Source organism: Silurus aristotelis (assembly GCF_946808225.1).
Source record: "Silurus aristotelis genome assembly, chromosome: 18".
Classification (NCBI taxonomy): domain Eukaryota; kingdom Metazoa; phylum Chordata; class Actinopteri; order Siluriformes; family Siluridae; genus Silurus; species Silurus aristotelis.
This window is the reverse complement of record NC_139591.1, coordinates 16,135,138-16,157,922: the sequence shown is the minus strand read 5'-3', so window position 1 is coordinate 16,157,922 and position 22,785 is coordinate 16,135,138. Positions and strand designations below refer to the sequence as shown.

At 38.8% G+C, this 22,785-nt stretch overlaps 1 protein-coding gene across 12 annotated transcripts in view; it reads left to right on the top strand.

The window, feature by feature from the left end:
* The first annotated feature begins 4,000 nt into the window (after window positions 1-4,000).
* Window positions 4,001-22,785, top strand: part of myo18aa (myosin XVIIIAa) — a 78,463-nt gene continuing 59,678 nt past the window's right edge. For 5 of the 12 annotated variants that reach the window (XM_083568375.1, XM_083568374.1, XM_083568372.1 and 2 more), the window contains exons 1-2: window positions 4,002-4,213; window positions 4,954-6,111. In XM_083568375.1, the coding sequence (XP_083424501.1) occupies window positions 5,104-6,111 (1,008 nt within the window). In that variant the 5' untranslated portion in view covers window positions 4,002-4,213; window positions 4,954-5,103. Of the gene's footprint in view, window positions 4,214-4,953; window positions 6,112-22,785 lie in introns of those variants that run through there. The other 7 variants (XM_083568371.1, XM_083568368.1, XM_083568357.1 and 4 more) reach the window with 3 other exon arrangements.

Sequence of the window (22,785 nt, the reverse complement as noted above, 5' to 3'; positions counted from 1 at the left end):
ATACGGGGGGGGGTGAGCTCGGGGTAATAACACCGTGAAAGTTTTGCTGGAGTGGAGAATATTTAAACAGTGTTATATAATACAGAGTTTTGTATGTGAACAGTGAACAGTTTTTAGGAAAATGTTTAAATTGATCTGTTGTGATTAAATATTGACGTTAATTGCTTTTAGTCACCCCCTTTTCAGTGCGTTATACTTTCTCTAACGTTAGAAAAAAAAGTTGATTCATTGCACAGAGCTGCGGTGAGATTGCTGTAATGCAGTAATGTGTATGATGCTCTATCGGTTTTACTTCCTTTTTTTATATATTGAATTAGCATTTCCCTCATCTTATTTATTTAAGAAAATGTATGACTACGATGCAATTCAAGAGGGAAAGTTAATAGCTTTTTTTTACTTTAAATCATGTGTTCTTATTAGTTACCCATTTTCCTGTTCTTGTGCAATAATGGAAAATCTGTAAAAAGAAAAATTCATGCACCCCCCCCCCCCCCCCAACACAATCAGTCCTTTGTTTTGTTCTGTAACAACCTGAGCAAGAAAACATATTAGATCTGGAAAATCAATCCAGCCCAAAATTTGGAAAGGGCCATCTGGAAATGGAATAGAAGCTTACAAAAACACACTCCCACTCACTTTCAGTAACTGCTTTATCCTGCCCAGGGTTGCAACAGAGGGAGAATTCTCCCTGAATGAGACCCCAGTCCATCACAAGGCACTGTGCACACATTCACACCCGCAATCACACCCAGTGGCAATTTATCATAGGAAATACTCAGTTTTTGGTGTCAAATCAGCAGGAAAGGACCCGTAACTCTGGTAGATGAGTGGTGAAGGAAACGTAATTATTGTAGATCAGTGGTTAGGGACTGTGCCTGTTATAGATCAGTAGTTAGGAAATGTAACTATAGTAGGTCAGTGGTTAGTAAATGTGACTGTGGTAGGGGTCAGTGGTGAGGAACTGCAGCTGTGGTAGATCAGTGGTTAAATGAAACATGGCTATAGTAGTTCAGGAGTTAGGGACTGTGGGTGTAGTAGGGTTAGAGTTAGGAACTGTGGTTGCAGTGGGGTTAGGGTTGGGTACAGTGGCTGTGGTGGGTCAGTGGTTAGATACTGGTTTTAGTAGTGTTAAGGTTAGGGACTGTGGCTATTGTAGGTCAGTGGTTAATATGGACTTTGACTGTGGTAGGTCAGTGATTAGAGACTGTGGTTGTAGTAGGGTTAGGGTAGAGTCTGTGGTTGTGGTAGATCAGGACTGGGTTAGGACCGTCGTTGTGGTAGATCAGTGGTTAGGGCCTGTGGTTGTAGTAGGGTTAGGGTTGGGGACTGTGGTTATGGTAGATCAGTGGTTAGGGACTGTGGTTGTAGTAGGGTTAGGGTTAGAGACTGTGGTTGTGGTAGATCAGTGTTTAGGGACTGTGGTTTTAGTAGGGTTAGGATTGGGGACTGTGGTTGTGGTAGATCAGTGGTTAAGAACTGTGGTTGTGGTAGGGTTAGGGTTGGGGACCGTGGTTGTGGTAGATCAGTGGTTAAGAACTGTGGTTGTGGTAGATCAGTGGTTAAGAACTGTGGTTGTAGTAGATCAGTGGTTAAGAACTGTGGTTGTAGTAGATCAGTGGTTATGAATTGTGGTTGTGTTATATTAGTGGTTAAGGTCTGTAATTGTTGTAGATCAGTTGATATATATATATATATATATATATATATATATATATATATATATATATATATATATATATATATATATATATATATATATACATATACACTCACCGGCCACTTTATTAGGTACACCTGTCCAACTGCTCGTTAACGCAAATTTCTAATCAGCCAATCACATGGCAGCAACTCAATGCATTTAGGCATGTAGACATGGTCAAGACGATCTGCTGCAGTTCAAACCGATCGTCAGAATGGGGAAGAAATGTGTTTTAAGTGACTTTAAACATGGCATGGTTGTTGGTGCCAGATGGGCTGGTCTGAATATTTCAGAAACTGCTGATCTACTGGGATTTTCACGCAGAACCATCTCTAGGGTTTACAGAGAATGGTCCGAAAAAGAGAAAATATCCAGTGAGCGGCAGTTCTGTGGGCGCAAATGCCTTGTTGATGCCAGAGGTCAGAGGAGAATGACCAGACTGGTTCAAGCTGATAAAAAGGCAACAGTAACTCAAATAGCCACTCGTTACAACCGAGGTATGCAGAAGAGCATCTCTGAACGCACAACATGTCGAACCTTGAGGCGGGTGGGCTACAGCAGCAGAAGACCACACCGGTTGCCACTCCTGATAGCTAAGAACAGGAAACTGAGGCTACAATTCGCACAGGCTCACCAAAATTGGACAAAAGAAGATTGGAAAAACGTTGCCTGGTCTGATGAGTCTCGATTTCTGCTGCGACATTCGGATGGTAGGGTCAGAATTTGGCGTCGACAACATGAAGGCATGGATCCATCCTGCCTTGTATCAACGGTTCAGGCTGGTGGTGGTGGTGTAATGGTGTGGGGGGTATTTTCTTGGCACAGTTTGGGCCCATTACTACCAATTGAGCATTGTGTCAACGCCACAGCCTACCTGAGTATTGTTGCTGACCATGTCCATCCCTTTATGACCACAGCGTACCCATCTTCTGATGGCTACTTCCAGGAGGATAACGCGCCATGTCATAAAGCACGAATCATCTCAGACTGGTTTCTTGAACATGACAATAAGTTCACTGTACTCAAATGGCCTCCACAGTCCCCAGATCACAATCCAATAGAGCACCTTTGGGATGTGGTGGAACGGGAGGTTTGCATCATGGATGTGCAGCCGACAAATCTGCAGCAACTGCATGATGCTATAATGTCAATATGGACCAAAATCTCTGAGGAATGTTTCCAGTACCTTGTTGAATCTATGCCACGAAGGATTAAGGCAGTTCTGAAGGCAAAAGGGGGTTCAACCCGGTACTAGTAAGGTGTACCTAATAAAGTAATAGAGTGTATGTATATATGTAAAACACTGAGAAGTCATCATAATGCAAAAAATAGCTTGAATAATTAGCTTGAACATTATCTTTAATGTGTGATGTTTTAATAAGTATCCTCCATTTTAGTATCAATTTATAAGAATCAGTTAAAACGTTTGTAAATCACAGGCTAAATTATTAAATCTGCATTGTGTCAGTAGAGGGCGCTGTGCACATACTAATAAAAAATGGTAAAAAATGGCCCAAACTGCATATAATTTTGTAGGGTACTGTTCATCATTGTCTGACCTACAGAACACAGTAATTATTATTATTATTATTATTATTATTATTATTATTATTATTATTATTATTATTATTATAGAAAGAGATACAAGAACATGTTCAAGAAGCTGTAAACGTTCAACTGTAGAAAGAACTGTATCAAAAGTTCTGTTTTCTAAGAATGTAGGAATTATACATTTGTGGAAATTATTGATTGGATTTATGTAAAGCAATTTTTATAAATGAGATGAAAATTTGAATTAGAATCATATTTATTGCAGTTCAGCATGTACAAGGAATTTGTCATGTGCTGGTGCTAAAATGTTTTTAAAAAGCTATAAAATATGTGGAAGATATAATAATAAAGAAGGAAAAATACAATAACTGAACATTTTGTGCAGGGTATGTTAGTGTAATGTTAACGTTAATGGAAGCAGGCCAGATTTTATAAATATTACTGAATTAAAGGGCGAATAATTCAACTTTAATTGTAGGATATATGTGAGGGATGATTAGGCTTACTTATTTAGAGAGGATTACTGATTTAAGGGAATGTCTGAGAGAAAATGGTTAATAATGTTAATAAAGAAGAGAGCAATTAAAGTAACATCATTCACTAGGATAGAAGTGAGCGGATGCTATGAGATAATTAACAAATTAAGGAAATGTATAACAGGGGCGTGGCTACATGGGTGGCATAGGTGTGGCACAGGGTGGCATCTATATAATTACCTGTCATTTTACAAGCTAGAAAGAGAAAAAAAAACGACCAGCAGTGGTCCAAGCACTGGTGCTTTCTAGCTACATTTTAACTCACAGTGTACTAGGTGTAAAAACTGCGAATGCTCTTTAGAGGACGCACACACACGCACGCACGCACACACACACACACACACACACACACCGAACCCACATACAGAGGCGCGCGCGCGCATACACGCGCATTCTGTCTTATTTCTACCGGCATGTTCTCGGAGCGGTGAGTCCTACCTAAGCTTTCATTTCCACTTTTTAGACCTGATATTTTGTAAGTGTCAGATCCTGGAGCTGATCTAATATATAAGAGCATTAGGGAAATCGTAATGTGCGAGCTGTCAGGAGTTTGCATTCTTATAGAACTATAGGTAGAAATGCGACAGTGCAGTAAAGTGTATACTACACAAGATTTCTTTTTATGTTATTAGACTGTAATAACGTATTGCGTGACTATATGGTGTAAAACATTTTTTTAGTATTTGGCACTGAACTTTCCTTAATCCCAGACGTGTTAAACTACTTCCGGAAGAGCACCTATAGACCTCCGTGCTGGGTGTCGTATCTACTGTTTATACATCAATCAGCTGTTTAGCGTTTTTTTTCCCCACCTCATATGGTTGTCTGTTATGCATTTGGTTTGTCACTAGATATAAAAAATAAAAATAATAATTATAGATTCAAAAATGTAACATTTAAATTTGTCATTTACACTACCTGTCATTAAAGGTACGTGAAAGCCAATGGGAATGTGCCACGTCACGCTGCGGGCGGTTTTACCAGCAGTCTTGTGTATGCGCGTGCAATGTTTGTTTGTTTGTAGACTTAAAAAAAAAATGCAAACGCTGAATTTTACTCAAGTAATTGTACTTATTTATGATGCTGACTTTGATTCTTTATAACTCAGAAGTTTTGGAATTAAGATTGATTTTCTTCTCTGCTGTTCCACTTTTTTCTCTTCCCAAGACTTAAATACTGCTGAAAGTTCCAGCTGCTCTGGACGCCTTGGTCAAGGATGGAGTTTGTATTAAATGTGGCTAAAATACATCTCTGACATTACTTTTGCCTAAGAACAGCTTGGTTTGGTTGGGTGGCACTCGTGGTCTGCAGCTAAACATGTTCAACTTGATCAAAAAAGACAAGGAGAAGGATGGGGTGAGGAAAGACAAGAAGAAGGACAAAAAAGAGAGGATGTCTCAGGCTGAGCTGAAGAGCCTGGAGGAGGTAGGCATGCGACGGGGGTTCTTCAACATACAGCGTAGTAGTTCCAAGAGAGAAACCAGGACCAAATTGGAGATTTCTGACCCCATTCCAATCCAAGTGGCCAACAACCCAGAGCACACCTTGATAAATGTGAATGCGGAGAGGCTCAATAACAGAAGCTCAATGCTTCTGGATGTGGGGCGCATAAGCGCCTCTGGCTCCAGTGACAACATTAAAGGAGAGATTATGCAGGATGTTCAGAGATCCTCCTCCAGAGAGCAGGCCTCTAGACCAGGCTCTCTAACAAAGCAGGAGTCTCCTGTAGCCAAGCTTATAAAACGCTTATCCTTCTCTCAGAAGAGCAAAGAGGAGACTCCCTCAGAAGGCTCGGTTCCATCAGGACCAAATTCAGCTACTCCTTCTCCAAAGGTGGAGACCAAGGCTTTTCATATACCCAAATACATCTCCCACCGACGCGCCCCCCTCAAGCAGGTCCAGATTCCCTTATTAGTAGAAAATATGTTTCCGGCAGACTTGCATTTTCCTGCTGTCATGCCTCCTGAAGTCCCTGAAATGAGAGCGCTAGAACTCCAGCGGCGCAAAACCGGTGACTTCGGCTTCTCCCTACGGCGCACGACTATGCTGGACCAAAAACCCGATGGCTCTGCCTACCGGCGTGTGGTCCACTTTGCTGAGCCCGGTGCGGGCAACAAGGACGTAACTTTGGGCCTGCTACCAGGAGATCGCCTAGTGGAGATCAACGGGGTGAATGTGGAAAATAAGAACAGGGATGAGATTGTGGAGATGATCCGGCAGTCAGGAGATACGGTCCACCTGAAGGTGCAACCCATCGTGGAGCTGAATGAGCTTAGTCGCTGTTGGTTAAGAAACAACTCAGGAGTGCGTGGTGAGGCTTATGAGGTAAGATAAGGTCTACTTCCTTTGCTAATATAAAGGCTCTAAGGATTGATGCCTGACATTTGGTATTTTTCTGAATTGTCATAATTTAATGCTGAAAATCAACTTTTCCATTGACCTTCTTGTGATCTGTTCCTGTTGTAGTGGGCTTCCAACAACTACTCTAGTTGGATTGGCTGCTCCTACGTCTATGTAAATTTCCCTTTGTCTGAATGAGTGTGTGATTCAGAGTGCTTTTGCATCTCATCCAGGGTGTTTTTCTGCCTTGCACCATGTGACTTATCATTTGCTGGAACAGTTGGATGATTAAAAGTCATTCTATCGCTTTGTTCCTCACAGGACAATTCAGGAATCAAGTTACTGTACAGCAGTCTATGACTTTTTTGGTCCCCCATACTGATATGCCTTTAAAGAGATGTGTGTGGGTTGCATGTGTTAGTTAGCATATGAATTTCGAGTAGCAGTCAGTGATGCACTGTAGTATGAGTGATCCTGAGAAGGAGGATGTTGTATTTTGTGCCCAGGTTGGCATAAAAAAAGCCTTTTGTAAGTACGGAGTGGTGTTCATCTGATGATATCATCAGTGTTGGGTTTCAGTGACTCAGCGCAGACTCACCTGAGGGAATTAACCCTTCCCCTGCACCACCTCTGTGATCTCAGTGATCTTTATGGTTCAAACATGCAAACTGACTTGATGGCATGCTTTTCTAAATTGCTCTGTTTAAAAATGTATGAATTTCATATATAAATGAAATTCATACATAGATACATTTTCATCAAGCTAATGCTTTAAACCCCTTTCGCTATTTTCTATCCTGCTGCACTGCCTTATTCCCCTGTTACACTGTGGCACTGTTTCACAGTGCATTCTGGTCCAGCAAGATAGGTGACCCACTTTAAATATATCTGGGCTGCTCCGTGCTCTGTTTGGCTTGATTTCTCCCTTGAGCTTGAACTCTCCCAGGCAGGTACTGTAGATCTCTATCTATATTGCCGTGACAGTATTAAATTGGTGGATATTGTGGCTAAAAATTGCAACACGAGACTGAAAATTTACCACAGATCAGGTAAAAGACATTACCTTTGATATGATAAGCACCAATGTTGAGTTCACTTCATAAGTGTGTCAAACTGTAACCTTTCACTCATTTGCCAATTTGTTTTATCAGCTATGACCTAGGTCATCCTGTAGATAGACTGTTCCTTACTGTAGCTGATGTAATGCATGTTTTAATATTGTTATACACTCTAAAGCCAAAACTATGCTGACCCCTGACCTTTATTCCCAACCATTGTATGGAGGTCAGGGATCTGTGCAGGACACTTGAGTTCTTACATACAAACTTTGACAATTCATGTCTTCATGAAAAGTGAATGGTACAGCATGAAAAACAACTGAGAGAATTCTATTCTTCTACCTGTTGGCACCAGTTTGGATGCCCACACAAACATTTGGCCATGTCGTGTATACTTTGCAGAGGTGGAAAGAGTAATAATAGAATATTCTACTTAAGGAAAAGTACTGTTACTTCAATGAAATTTTACTTAAGTACAGGTAAAGTTACCAGTCTATAAATCTGCTCAAGTAAAAGTAAAAAATGATCTCATTTAAAAGTTACTCATAGTAAAATGTACTGAGTTAATTATTTTTATTGAAGGAACATCTTTACAAATAAAAGTGCAATAACAAAAAATGAATGAAAAAAACCCCACTACAGTCTATGACTTAAGCCTAATGTGAGAAATGCACGTTTGCGGTAAAAAAAAAATCTGCTGTTAAAATGTCATTTATGTTGCAGATTCTGAATTTAGACAGTGAGCGCATGCATTGAACAACTTTCGATTCGACGGCATTTTGCATTCAGCTGGTGTCTGCATCACTCGTGTCTGTCTTGTCCGTCTCTATCTTTCTATCTTTAAAATTACTTCAAAAAGTAGAAAAAAAACTACTCAATCACAGTAACGCAAGTAAATGTAATTTGTAAAATTTTCACATCTGATGATATGTCATATTTTATACAGTGAGAAAAATAAGTATTTGAACACCCTGCTATTTTGCAAAAAAATCCAGAAATCACAATATATGATTTTTAAACTATTTATTTGTATGATACAGCTGCAAATAAGTATTTGAACACCTGTCTATCAGCTAGAATTCTGACCCTCAAAGACCTGTTAGTCTGCCTTTAAAATGTCCACCTCCACTACATTTATTATCCTAAATTAGATGCACCTGTTTGAGGTCGTTAGCTGCATAAAGACACCTGTCCACCCCATACAATCAGTAAGAATCCAACTACTAACATGGCCAAGACCAAAGAGCTGTCCAAAGACACTAGAGACAAAATTGTACACCTCCACAAGGCTGGAAAGGGCTACGGGGAAATTGCCAAGCAGCTTGGTGAAAAAAGGTCCACTGTTGGAGCAATCATTAGAAAATGGAAGAAGCTAAACATGACTGTCAATCTCCCTCGGACTGGGGCTCCATGCAAGATCTTTCAATCTACATGGAATATGGTCAATGCATATAAACCACAATTTGTTCTCTGTGGTTTATATAACACTTTACCCGGGGTGAAATGCAGCAGGTTTTGATTAACACTCAACACACTATAGACCTTAACACGTGCTGAGTATTAGAGCATATAGACGATTGGTGTTTTCTCCAAAGATTAAGATGGTTCCAGGTTTTTAATCCTTTACACAGGCAGAAAGTGAATAACCGCAGCAGGCGGACTTTTAAATGCAGACGGAATGTGTATGCATAGTGTTTTTAAAGGGGGTTGTTAAGTTCCGCATGTGGACTGTAAGTTTACCCTCACGCATTGTGAAGAATGCAGCTGTAGACATAGGTGTGGTAAGATTGCAGGCTGATTGAAACACTTGTTAAAGATCTGATGGTGTCACTTTGTTTCACAAAGACATGGTTGTGTGTTTCATCACTACCAGTTGTATGAAAATAATGCTACCTGTAGGTCACCAGTGATCTGGGTGTAGATGCTGTGTGCTGAATACCTCAGAGTCTGTTTTTGACACGAGATGCTTTCAAATTCTCACTTGTTAGTAACGTGATTATTATTTCTCATATTTCTTTAAAATAATAGCAAACGGTATGTGTGTTCAGTGCTTAAAGAACATTTCAATTCGTTATGCTTTTATTTATCACCACATATCTCCAAAGGAAATATATATATATATATATATATATATATATATATATATATATATATATATATATATATATATATATATATATATATATATTTAAGGATTTTCATGTATTATTACATGTACAGTAACAAATATATTTGTAAATTGTATAGTAATACAAGTGATTGTAGATATAATAAATTTTGTTTGGTGTCAAAAAACATCTTAATTTTATATGACGCCAAAATGTAAAATCAATGTGAGAACAAATGTTAGACATTTTTTTCTTTATGTTAAAAGTTTTTCTGCATTTCGGTCTTTTGCTAATACCCACTGAGCTCGATCTCCCCTCTCATACCACAGCTACCTACTGGGGAGGGTAAAAAACTCATAATTCCACCAAGGCCATTTAACCATCATATCCCAGTCTAGTGTAACACAGCCAGACACCCTCTTTTGCATAATTGAGCTCAATGACACTAATGATTGGCTTGGGTTGCAGTGAATAAAAGGGGAGAGCGTACGCCTCTCCAACCCCGGGATTCAAACTCAAGTTTTCCTAATAATATGGCAAGTGTTTTTCTGCTGCACCACTCAAAAACCTTGTCATATTCATATTATATTATTATTTATTATAGATAAATGAATAAAAGATGGTTTATCACCTATGATTTTTTTTATGTTTTTCGAACGCTCTTGACCTTTTCGTGTTTCTTCGTTACTCATGTCCGTTTTTTGCTCTCTGGAAGTGAAGATAAAGGTCTGGATCATGTTTAGCTTGTGGCTTTTTTACATTTTAGATATTTTATAGGAGCAAACCTCTTGGGTCAAAGGCCTTGGTTATGTGTTTGTAAAAGCATAGAGAATAGATGAGGGATGATGTTATTCTGAACTGAGCTCGAGATCGAATTGCATTTGAGATGTTTAATAGCGTTTGCCTGCAGCTTCACTCTCCTCATAGTGCGCTATAGGAAAGCAACACCTCATCGGCCTTATAACTGTCCCAGATTCCACCATTACGTCCGTAATGCATGAGTGAAAAAAAATGATAGCATTTGGGATTGACCTAGAAGCAGCAGGACTATAAAAAGACCTGGCGAGTTATAAATCTAGATCATGCATCGCAGCTGTAGTCTATTTTGTGAGAGTTGAGATGCTAATAAACTATCAATTTGTGCATTTGTGGTTAGTAAACTGGTTCAGAACATTCATACTCTGAGAGTACAGGAAGTGGGTCTGTTCAGCAAAAGTGCCACAAAAATTCTCGAGGCAAAACTGTCAGCTTGTGAATTCTCCGTCATTCCTAAACATGCCCTTCATCGCCGAACTGGACGTACAGGTTTCAGGTTTCCGCCTATATGAACATTTGCAGCGAGGACTTCAGCACGTTTCAGCTTCCATTCATGCTTTGTGCTTAGGTCAAATTCCAGTTCTTCAGTGCCACACCCAACTTAGTGTTGCAAAACCGAGTGGCGATCTCTGCGATCTGCTACTGAATTAATGTCCTTAATCACAGACATCATGTGGGTTTTTTGTGATTTTCACATGGCCTGTGAGTCATGAAAAGGCTCAGATATCTATAGCTCACCTTGTGGACTTTTATTAAAATACAAGTAAAAAAACACTTGTTTTGTTTTTATGGTATGTTGAACTCTCAATGGCAAAATAATGATTTGGTCCTGTGTGACATTCCATGGAGCTCCAGATCACTATTGACTTATGGTAATGGTTGGGTCATCTTAGTTGTGTCCATAAAGGGATGCACATTTTTGCACTTTTCCATTTAGTAGAAGCAACATAAATCATTGGATAGATTTAGAATCCAACCCACCAGGATAAGAAGATGTACTGAACATCTACCATTAAGGATACAACAACATTAAGTTGTAAAGTTAAAATTGTAAATATGTTACGTTTATTTCCAAAAGTTTTTGATTTCCAGTCAGTTTTGGAGCCACTCTGTCACAACCAGTCATTGTCCTCTGGCTGTTTTCTCTGTCATTACTCTGTCAGTGCCTCTATTAATTAAATTTTCGGATCGGATTTTGATTATATAACACACCATCTTGGCGACACACCAGCTGCCAAATGCATGAAGTGTCCGTCTGGCTGGAAGCGCGCCATCCACTCAGCTCGAGTCCAAGTCACCCCGGGTCGCTCTGCCCCTTCACATTATTCTCACTTCTCATCTTCCTCTTCTGTAAGCTGTCACTCAGCTTCCTGCCAGTGTCCGTGTGCCAGCCATGGATGTGGAAGGGAGGACAAAATTCAGCCTTGTTTAGTGTTGGCAGGTTTTCCTTCTCACCACAGGACCAGGAAGTGAGTCCAGACATGGTTATTGGTTTACCACATACAGTAAATTGAGGGCACACAATGATAAACGTGGCTCTCCTGTGGATAGTGGAAGAAGAGCTTTGGGTCGACTTCGATGACTATCACTTCTGTGTCATTTCGAATTCTCTCTTTAACTAATTGCTATAAAATATAATCTAATTGTGTCATTAGTGTGCTGGGCAAATCAAACAAATCAATGCAAAGATAAGCACAAATTTCAGTTCCCTTAAAAGACAATAAATTATTGCTGATGTACAATAAAAAATGTGAACTTGTAGACCTGTTAACTATATATAAATCAATCACAGTTATATTTGTTAATTTCGATTCATTGCTAGATTCTGCAATCATCTCTTTTATATAATACTTATTTCTATTCAAATGCTTTCTTTGTCAAATTCTTGCACGGTTATTTATTGGAGTATTTAGTAAGAATGATGTGCTGTACGTAACTATTCATTACAGAACTACATATTACTACCTTAAAAATGTGTAGGTTTCTTGCTTAGTGATATCAGTAATACAATTTTGTGTAATAAAACACTAATATCATGAATCAATGTCAACATGGTGTGATGCAGCCCAGATTTACATTTCATGTCATGTTTTTTTTTTTGTTTCGATTTCTATTTTAGTTTTGTCTCCACCCCCCATATTGTTATCTGATTATACGCACCGGTTTTGTGAATTATTTTTTTTCGATTTGTTTGCCCTACTTGTCTGTTTCTTTACAAACTCTCATCAATGATAGTATGAATCTCCCTATGAGTCTCCATATGCTCATTAGTGGTGTCTCGGTGTATAATTTTTTCTGGGTACTGAATTTTCCCTCCATTCACCTGCCAGAGATTTTCCTCAGCCTGATTTCGTATGAGCAACTGATTCTCAAGAACATTTCAAGAACTGAATGATTGTCGGATTTAGATGGGATTATGACCGTAACCTGTCAGGACCTGTTACAATATTACAATTTGTTGTTACAATAGCCAAACCTGGAGTCACTACAAGTTCAGATGTCTGAAGTAGTTTTTTTTCCTGTTTATGTTTTAAGAGAATTCCGGGAAATCAACTCAGTAAAGGGAAAGGCCTGAAATGCTTTTTACGACTGTCCAACATTCAAGCATTAAAAAGGGATAGAATTTTATCCTTAAATTATAACCGTAACTGTGATATACAAAGCATTTCACCGCATGTCGTACTCTGTATGTATGTGTATGTGACATAAAATTCGATTTGATTTGACTTGTTGGACGCAGAGACATCCTTGTGAAAATGCTGCCTCTGTTGTGAAAAAAAAACTTGTTTATCTCTTGATGTTATAAGGAAAATTATCACAAAGCCCAAAATAAAGGTGAAAAATGTTCAGTTACAGTTACAATATGACTCTTGTCATAATGTTAAATTGAAGACTTCTTTGAGAAAAGCTAGCCATGTACACGATATTGATCTTTTACAATAGTTTTTAATGAACACATTTGTTTGTTAGTTTTAAATTATGTGAGTCTCTGCCAAAACATCTGTGATGTATTTCCACTTGAAACAACTAAAAGTTCTTCTGAATCTTTACTCTACCATGTGCTGGTTATGCTGCAGGAAAAGGCCAAACAATTCATAAAAGTAACTCCAATCCCTTTCCCTGCTGTATTCCAGCATGTATTGCATTTTGTATGTTCTCTATCACACCTTGTTCTTGTGAGCTTTGCATTGTTCCACATCATTTGTATAAACACCCCAATACTGTAATTTGAATATGCTAGCTACCTGTTAATCATTCATCCTAGAGTCTAGCTGTGTGTGTGTGTGTGTGTGTGTGTGTGTGTGTGTGTGTGTGTGTGTGTGTGTGTGTGTGTGAGAGAGAGAGAGACGAACATGCATAGTGTCAATCTTATCTCTACTATGTTTTTAAGGAAAACGTTCCTTTTCCTAGGGGCATATGAAACTCTGGATGTGCAAGAATGTTTCATGCAAGCAAGCCTAAACTTGTTCTGCCGATCCGTACGAAGCATCCGGCTGCTACATCCGCCGGCTGTTCTGTGAAAAACCATTAGAGAAATTCACATATTTAGTGTTATGTCTAACATTAGTATTTGTGCAGCAGAAGACAGAGAGGATATGTACAGAAATTTTGAAGCAGTCTTGAGAGATCTATAGCAAGATGTTTCAAGAAAAGGTATAACTGAAGCTATTTTTTAATGGTTGGCAAGTAAATGAAACCAAAATAAAGCTGTTTCATTTGATCATGTAGTATATTATCACATTCATTCAGTTTCTTACAGTCTCAAAGTAAGGCACTTGCTTGAGTCAGAAGTCAATTCTTTTCCACCCCTACCATCCACATAAACTTTGGCTTGTTTTGCCATCAACGGTAAGCATGTATTCATGCAGCAGCTCCTGGAAATCCATTCGGAAGATTTTACCTCAAACGCACACCTTCTTTTGCACCTTGACTACTGAAAGTTCCCTGTTACACATAGACTTGTGAGACACTTTCATCTTAAGCACAATAAAGTTCTAAAAGGCTAAAGTTTTACTATTTGCAGATCTTACCATATCTTTTTCAGTCACTTTTGGTTTCATGAGTCATAGCTTGTGTCAGCACATTTATTAAATCCTGTATTTAAACTGATCAACACACTGCTTTAATTTACTTTTTAATACTTTTTACTTTATTAATATGCATTAAGTATTATTTAAATAAATCTTCAAATGTATCTGGCTATAATTGAAATTAAAACCTAGCATTATAAATTGGGTTCCTCTTCTTTTTCTTTCGGCTTCTCCCATTAGGGGTCGCCACAGCGGATCATCCGTCTTCATACTACTGTCCTCTACATCTGACTCTTTCAAACCAAGCATGTCTTCCCTCACCACATCCATGAACCTCCTCCGAGGTCTTCCTCTTTTCCTCCTTCCTGGTGGCTCCATCCTCAGCATTCTCCTACCGATATACCCCATGTCCCTCCTCTACACATATCCAAACCATCTCTATCTCGCCTCCCTCACCTTGTCTCCAAAACGTCCTACATGCGCTGTCCTAATAAACTCATTTCTAATCTTGTCCATCCTCATCACTCCCAACGAAAACCTCAACATCTTCAGCTCTGCTACCTCCAGCTCCACCTCCTGTCTTTTACTCAATGCCACTGTCTCTAATCCATACAACATCGCAGGTCTCACCACAGTCCTATAAACTTTTCCTTTCACTCTTATAGATACCCTACTATCACAAATCACTCCTGTCACACTTCTCCACCCACTCCACCCTGCCTGCACTCTTTTTTTCACTTCTCAACACACGCTCCATTACTTTGCACTGTTGACCCCAGGTACCTAAACTCCTCCACCTTCTCCACCTCTTCTCCCTGCAACCGCACCACTCCACTGCTCTTCCTCTCATTCACACACATGTACTGTCTTACTCCTACTGACTTTCATTCCCCTTCTCTCCAGCGTGTACCTCCAATCAACATTCCTAAAGCAAATAATGCGTCTGTGGTGCTCTTCCTCGGCATGAAACCATACTGTTGCTCACAGATGGTCACCTCTTCTCTCAGCCTGGCTTCCACTACTCTTTCCCATAACTTCATGGTGTAACTGATCAACTTTATTCCCCTGTAGTTACTGCATTTATGCATGTCTTCCTTATTCTTAAAAACCGGTACCAGCACACTCCTTCTCCATTCCTCAGGCATCCTGTCACCTTCCAAAATCTTATTACTCAATCCGGTTACAAACTCCACTGCCATCTCTCCTAAACATCTCCATACTTCTATCGGTATGTCATCTGGTCTAACCGCCTTTTCACTCTTCTTACTGGAAGCCTATCCACTTCCTGCTTCACCATCTCCACCTCATCCATCCTTCTCTCTCTATAATTTTCCTCATTCACCAGCTTCTCAAAATACTCCCTCCACCTTCTCAACACACTCTCCTCACTAGTCAATACATTTCCATCTTCATTCTTTATTGCTCTAACTTGCAGCACATCCTTCGCAGCTCGGTTCCTCTGCCTGACCAATCGGCACAAATCCTTTTCTCCTTCCTTAGTGTCCAACTTCTTATACAGCTCCTCATATACCTTTTCCTTTGCTTTAGCCACATCCCTCTTTACCTGTTGCCACATCTCCTTGTACTCCTGTTTACTTTTCTCATCTCTCTGTCGATCCCAATTCTGTTTTGCCAACCTCTTTCTCCTTATGCTTTCCTGCACTTCCTCATTCCACCACCACGTCTCTTTGTCTTTCTTTTTATTTCCAGAAGTCACACCAAGTACCTTTCTAGCTGTCTCCCTTATCACTTCTGCAGTAGTTGCCCAATCATCCAGCACCTCTTCAGCCTCTATGTGCTGCCATGTCAATCTAATGCTAAGTCTGTCCTGCTGACCTTTTTTACCATAGAGAATATTACCAACTGGCCCAGAATAGCGTTGCCATTTTTCCGTCCTCTGATTGGTTGGTCAGAGGGAAACAGCCAAGTATGACTGACAAAAAAAGTATCAATACAACTGCGTTAGACTTTTTTCATGCCTTTAGAAGAAGAGAAATTGATTTGGTCTCGGACATACTTTAAAATCCATTTTGAAGAAAAGCTAGACATCGTGAGGAGAGGTCGGCCAAACCTGAAGCTAGCTAGCATGTCTCAGCCCGGGAAAGGTTTTGTTCTCCACTTCCAGACCAGTGAATACGAGCGGTACCACTGGCTTACAGACTCTGAGGAGCGGTGCAAATTATGACTATGCGTCTCTGGTGAGTGGGTTGTATTTTATTAAATTCTTTATTGTTTTTGTAATGTTATTAGACAAATATTGATTCTGAACTGCTCCAGATGATGTAAGTGGCACAGGTGCGGTTGTAGTGTAGAGGCTTGGAGTCTTAACTGGGTTTCTTGCTTTAGTAAAATGGTATTCACCCTCCATATGTGAAATGTCTCTCTCTCTCTCTGCAATGCCACGCGTCGTTATATTGCGTTTTTTGTATAGTATTGATGCTTTTTAGAATTGCGACGTGATGGTGGTGGTATTAGGAGGTTAAGATTAGATTCCAGCTAATTATATAAGGATTCCTGCATATTATAAAAAATGTGCAAACCAAGTTTGAATGCTGTGCACCTGATCTTTAGATTAAGCAACAGATATTTTACGTGTGCAAGTAGGGCTGTGAAAAAGATTTGAAAGAGAAGTTACTAGGTCTTGCACCTATGTGGCAATTAAGTCTGTATTAAGTACAAAACAGACACCCTGCCCAGTCATATTAAGGTATGAGGTGCGACAACTGGTTCTGCTAGCAAAGGCTTACTCTCAATTATGCAAGATGGCTAGTAAAGTTGTTAACAAAAAGGTAGATAATCAACCTTGCATTGTGATCTAACATGGTGGTAGCTAGTTGTGGTGTTGATACATTTATAGCTGGATGTCATAGTGTTAGTCTTTGTTAGCCATATGTTAACCTTTCCTGAACATATTTTCCTTTCTTCTCCTATCCAAAACCACTCTTTTCTTTTCTGCCTAGAAAATCCTTTAAACAATTAAAACTTCAAATTGTTGTGGTTGTGCAATTTGTTACAGACCAAAAAGGCAATGTTCAATACATATATAAAAGGTGGGACGCTGTCTAAAATGTAAATAAGAACTAACAACTGAGGAAATGTAAAGTTTTTATAATTTTAAGGATAAAATACGGTAATCTTGAATTTGATGGCTGCAACATATCTAAAATAAAAGTTGGGACAGGACCAAGTTTACCACTGTGTAGCATCCCCTCTTCTTTTAACAACAGCCTGTATATGTCTGGTAACTGAGGAGACCAGTTGCTAGAGTTTTGGGAAAGGAATGTTGTTCCAGTCACATCTAAAATAGGATTCTAGCTGCTCAAAATTGCTGGGTCTTCTTTGTTGTATTTTTTGTTTCATGATCAGCCAAATGTTTTCAGCTGGTGAAATGACTGGACTGCAGACATGCCAGTTCAGCACCGATGATGCTTTTCCAGATGTGCAAGCTGGCTATTTCACAGGCACTAAAGCATCTTCATACCATTAGAGATGCAGGCTTGAACTGAGAGCTGATAACAACCCAGATAGTGCCTCTTCTTTTTAGTCTGTCTGATGTGACATCTATTGTTTCCAACCAAAAAAAATTTAAATAAATAAAAATATATATTAATTTGCCTGACCGCAGAACAGTTTTCTACTTTGTCTCAGACTATTTTAATTGGGCTTTGGCCCATGTGCACATATGGCTTATTTATTGCATGATGGATGACTATGGTGAACTGTGTTTCGGATCACTTCAGACAGTGAGGTCTGGAGGTGATTCTGAGCCCATGCAGTGATTTTTGTTACAGACTTATGCTTGTTTTTAATGCAGTGCTTCCTGAGGGCCCAAAGATCACGGCATGCAATATTTATTTTGCTCTTGCCCTTTGTGCACAAAGATTTCTCTGACAAATTCTCCGAATCATTCGATGATTAATATCATGTACTGTAGATGATGCGATATTCTATGACTTAAATTTAATGTTGAGGAACATGATTCTCAAATTGTTCCCCAATTTATTAATGCAATTATTTTGCAGTTTGTAAACCTTTGCCCCTCTTTGTTTCTTGAATAGAGACATGAATAGTTTATGCATCTCAAATACTCTTTTTTTTTTATTTTACTCTTTCAAAAAATATAATGCAGGGCAATTTTTCCGACACAGAAACTCATGAATTACTTATTTCTTCAATGTTTGAATTCACTTTTGTTTCATTTTATGCCTCAGATTTTTTTACCTTTGCACTTTTACATGTGTCTATTCTAACTTAAAATAGAATTGGACATAAAACACATCACTACAGACTGTCTATCTTAATTCGCACAGTAATTCTACAATGAAGAAACAAACAGATTATTTTAAAGTAGCTGTCGCACTCTCAGGCCAGACTGATGATGATGATGATTATGATGGCATTGATTGATGATCGCCCAGCATTAGCATTTACTGGATTAACCTGCTGTGCTAAAAATAAAACCTGGCCTCAGTCAGAAGCAAGATTACTGGATTACTAATGGGCAGGTCCTGATTGGACAAATGGGAGCTCCTGATTTTGTGCCAATGACCTGGCAGTTCAGTTTGTGTGTGATTTTTCAATTACAGCACTTATAGTTTTTTGGTTTGGTTTAAAAAAATGGTGTCATTATTGCATTATTATGCATCATTAATTATTTTCTTGCAACAGTAAACCCAAGTGTTTTATTCTTTAGACACAATGGCCCATTTTTTTCCAGATGTTCTTGAAAAGTACTTTTCAGTGCATTTCCACTATTTAAATTCCCTTATAGACATGACTGATGGTTGTCTTGTTTCACCACATTGTTATGCCCCATAAATGAGTAAAAGTCGCAGCAGGCTATTTCCTGTCATGTTTGCCACGAAGCCTTTTTCCTCCTTCTAGTCACAGTTTTGAGCCGGTCCATATTTTCCCGTCACAAGTGTGCCATTCAACAGGCCTCGGCACAGTCTCTGTGCCATCTGTCAGCGTGGCACACGCTCCTGCAGAGCATGTGCTGTGTGTCATATCTGCCAGGCTGCTTCCGGGTTTGGATTGGATCCAAGGCGGAGTGGAAATCTCAAATCCAAAATGTGATGAATTCTAATGAACTGAGAAGACTGATGTGGGTTAATGCCTTATCATGACACACTTTACTTGGCAGTTTAAGCATCTTATCATATCTGCTCCACCTATCAAACCAATAAGGAGGTACATGAGTAAGAGATCATGGCCGTGTAACGTTTTGCCTGACATCTATGCTTGAACAACGTTTGACATTGTATAAAAGAGACCTTTAGCTGTAAATAAAGGGAGGGAGGTTTTCAGAGCTATGCTGGTTTCAATAGAATAGAATGCCCATTATTTGTAGATGGATGTTGGCCTGCTGGATGTTCATATGGTTGATCAGATAGGATTGATGGCTGTTTGGATGATTGATGATAGAGATGGGACCCATGGTTGTTAAGATGATTGAGGATAAGATGTTATGGATGGATGTTTAGATGATGGATGATTTTCATATACATTTATGGTATTAAGCAGACGCCCTTATCCAGAGCGACTTAGACTTCTCATTAAAACAACCGAGCGGTGGAGGGTTGAGGGACTTGCTCAAGGGCCCAAAAGGGGCAGCTTGATGGTGCTGGAATTTGAACTGATAAACTTCTGATCAAAAGTCCAAGGTCTTAACCACTGAGACAATGATAAGATGGGATAGACGTTTAGATATTGAAGGATTAAATGGATGGATGTTTTGATGATGGATGATCAGATGGGATGGATGGATTTTGATGATTGATGGGATGTTTGGATGGATGTTTAGATGATTGATTTAATGGATGAATGCATGTTTAGATGATGGATGATTAGATGGGATGGATGCAGGGTTAGATGTTGGATAAGAAGAAAGGATGGTTATATAAGTTGAATAGTTGTATTACATGGATAAAATGTAAAGTTGGAATGGATCAATCATTATACATCATATGTCTTAACTTTATTTTTACAGTTAGTGGTATTTACAGCTAAATTCTATATTGATTTATGTGCGCATACATGCTTTAAAAGTTAATTACTGTGCGAATTTATGAAGACTGCCTTCACTTTACTCCACTGTACATGAATTTTCTATTTTGTGAACTAAAATTGTGTCTCTGTAAGACGAGGTAGTGAGCTGGAGCCCCCTGGTGGCTGTTTTTTGAAAGCACTTTGGATGTGAGTTCTGAGCAGATTGCCCTCATAATCACGTCCCTCCACTATGTATTCAAGCTAATCTTTAACTACCTAATGCAAAAACTGGTGTGATGTACAGATGATATATGCGCATGTAACATTATGATCAACTGTAAAACTCCTAAATGTAATAACTCATATGATCTGTTTTTTTTATTGTTCATACCATCAGACTAATATTACATTTATTACAGAAGTTTTACTTACAAAACAAAAAGTATAATCATCTATATGGTGGGGTTAAAGTAAGAATTTCTATAGAGAGGTTTTCTAAGAGATTAAACAGTGAATTAAAGAGTTCCAACTGGGGCAGTGCTCAGGACAGTGAATGTTATGCTTAACAGTTTCTTAGTAACAAGTCATGAAGCTTTTTTGTTGTCGTCTTTAATTAAAAGAATAAATGAGCTGGTTGGCTTCATGATTATAGCAAACTAACTTGTTTGGATGAGGTTCCATATTCATGACTACAAATGGATAAAAAAAGTACAATGCTGTTTCTGAATAAAAAATGCTGAAATGTAAGTGGAATAAAACACTCTGGGAACAATTTACTTTAAATACAAGTGGTCCCCCAGAAGACCTAAGAGTTCCAAAAATCTGTGAATCTTGGATCACACCAATGTTTACCTAATTATTTTTCTATTACATTATATCCTGTACTGCACAGTGTTTTTTTTTTTTCTTTGCATTATTAAATATGATGCAGTTTTATCGATCAGAAAAGATGAGATTAGAGGAGAGTGTTTTGTAGGTGGGGTTAAATGATTTGAGTGGCTGGTGGTCTGGGCTTCCATGTTGCTGTTTGGTTGTTATTTTTAGCTCGGTCAGTATGCTGCGGCAGCTGTTCCACCTTCCCTCCTTGTGTTCAGCGTTATTTTGACTCAGATTTCTACACACACACTCACCAGCCTGGACTCACACAGACCTCAACACACACGGACCGCCTCAAATCCACGTGAAGTAAAGGGTACTGGATTATAGCTGTGAGTGATTCGAATGGTATCAGACAGACTTTGGTGTAGTGTTGTGTGTGTGTGTGTGTGTGAGAGAGAGAGAGAGAGAGAGAGAGAGAGAGAGAGAGAGAGATAAGAGTGCCAAGACTCCACTGGCTGTTCTGATTCCTCTCCTCTATTTATAGTGAAGCTCAGGCTACTGATGAAGGTTTCAGGCCTGGGTTAGAGACTGAGTGGAGTTTGTAGTCACTCAGATGGACTTCTAAACATATCACAGTAATTAGTTATGCTAAATATTGTGGTGTTTTAATACACATTATTGTTAATGCAACCTGCCAGCTTTTGTCATTATACTTGTATGTCTCTGTATGAAAAGAATTGAATCATTTTTAGACAGTGTGTATGCTTTAGAGATAATAGTAACATAATAACAGCGGTTTTTTTTTTTATAATGTCTTCATTTAAAGCACATCATATTTTACCTGACTGCCATCCCATATTCATTTTTAGCAGAGGAAGAGCTTTTTTAAAAGTTTCAAAAACATAGTAGATACAGTCGAGTCTGTCACTTGAGATCAAGTTATGTATAAATCTGTTGCAAAAGACACCAAAATACATTGTCTTTAATAAAAAATGCAATTAAACATAATATTAACATAATAGTTATAATGCTACATACATGAGCTCAAATTAATTTACACTATTCTTTATCTAACAGTCTATTTTGTAAAAAAAAAAAATCTCTTTCCAGCCTTTGGTTTAAAGATACTGGTTAATTTCGAGTCATTCTTTACAGCCTGTTTGTTTTTCTTAATTTATTTGAAGGAGCAGTGCTCATTGGTTTAGACATGATATTAGCACTGTAATTACACCCAAACTGTTTACGGTCGAAACATGAGGAAACAATATAATGAAGCAGGTTTCCAATGCGAGTTGGATTTGGTTTGTTCTGTTCCCCCAGGTTTTGTTATAGGAGCTCAGCTGTGCTATTGATGCTGCAACCCTTCACTGTGTTGCAGTGAGATTGATTTATTAGAGACACATGCTAATGGGGTGTTGCGAGAGCTGAGAGAAAGAATTTAACAAATATTTGTATAATTACTTAAGGCATGAAATAGCAAGAAGGAGAAGGATTATATGGTTATGTGTGTTACTAGAATTAGTTATAAACTATAGACTAAGACTGCATTGAAAAACATATTTGTATTCTTGCAAAAGTGTTTTAGTTCAGGATGTTCCTTTCGGGCTCTTTAAATACGTGCATGTCTACACACCAACCGGTTCAAACTCTGTTTGAATGATCCACGAGCTTCATTCCTAAATGATTTATTCTTCCATTTCCTTTATTTTTCTCTCTCCTACTTTCCCCAGCTGATCATTTCATCCCACGCTCCATAGCCCACCTGCCCAACTGTTTCACTCTGAGGATCAACCAGCTGTGAAACACCTGTCCCATCAGTGCTCCAGCCTATCTACCCTG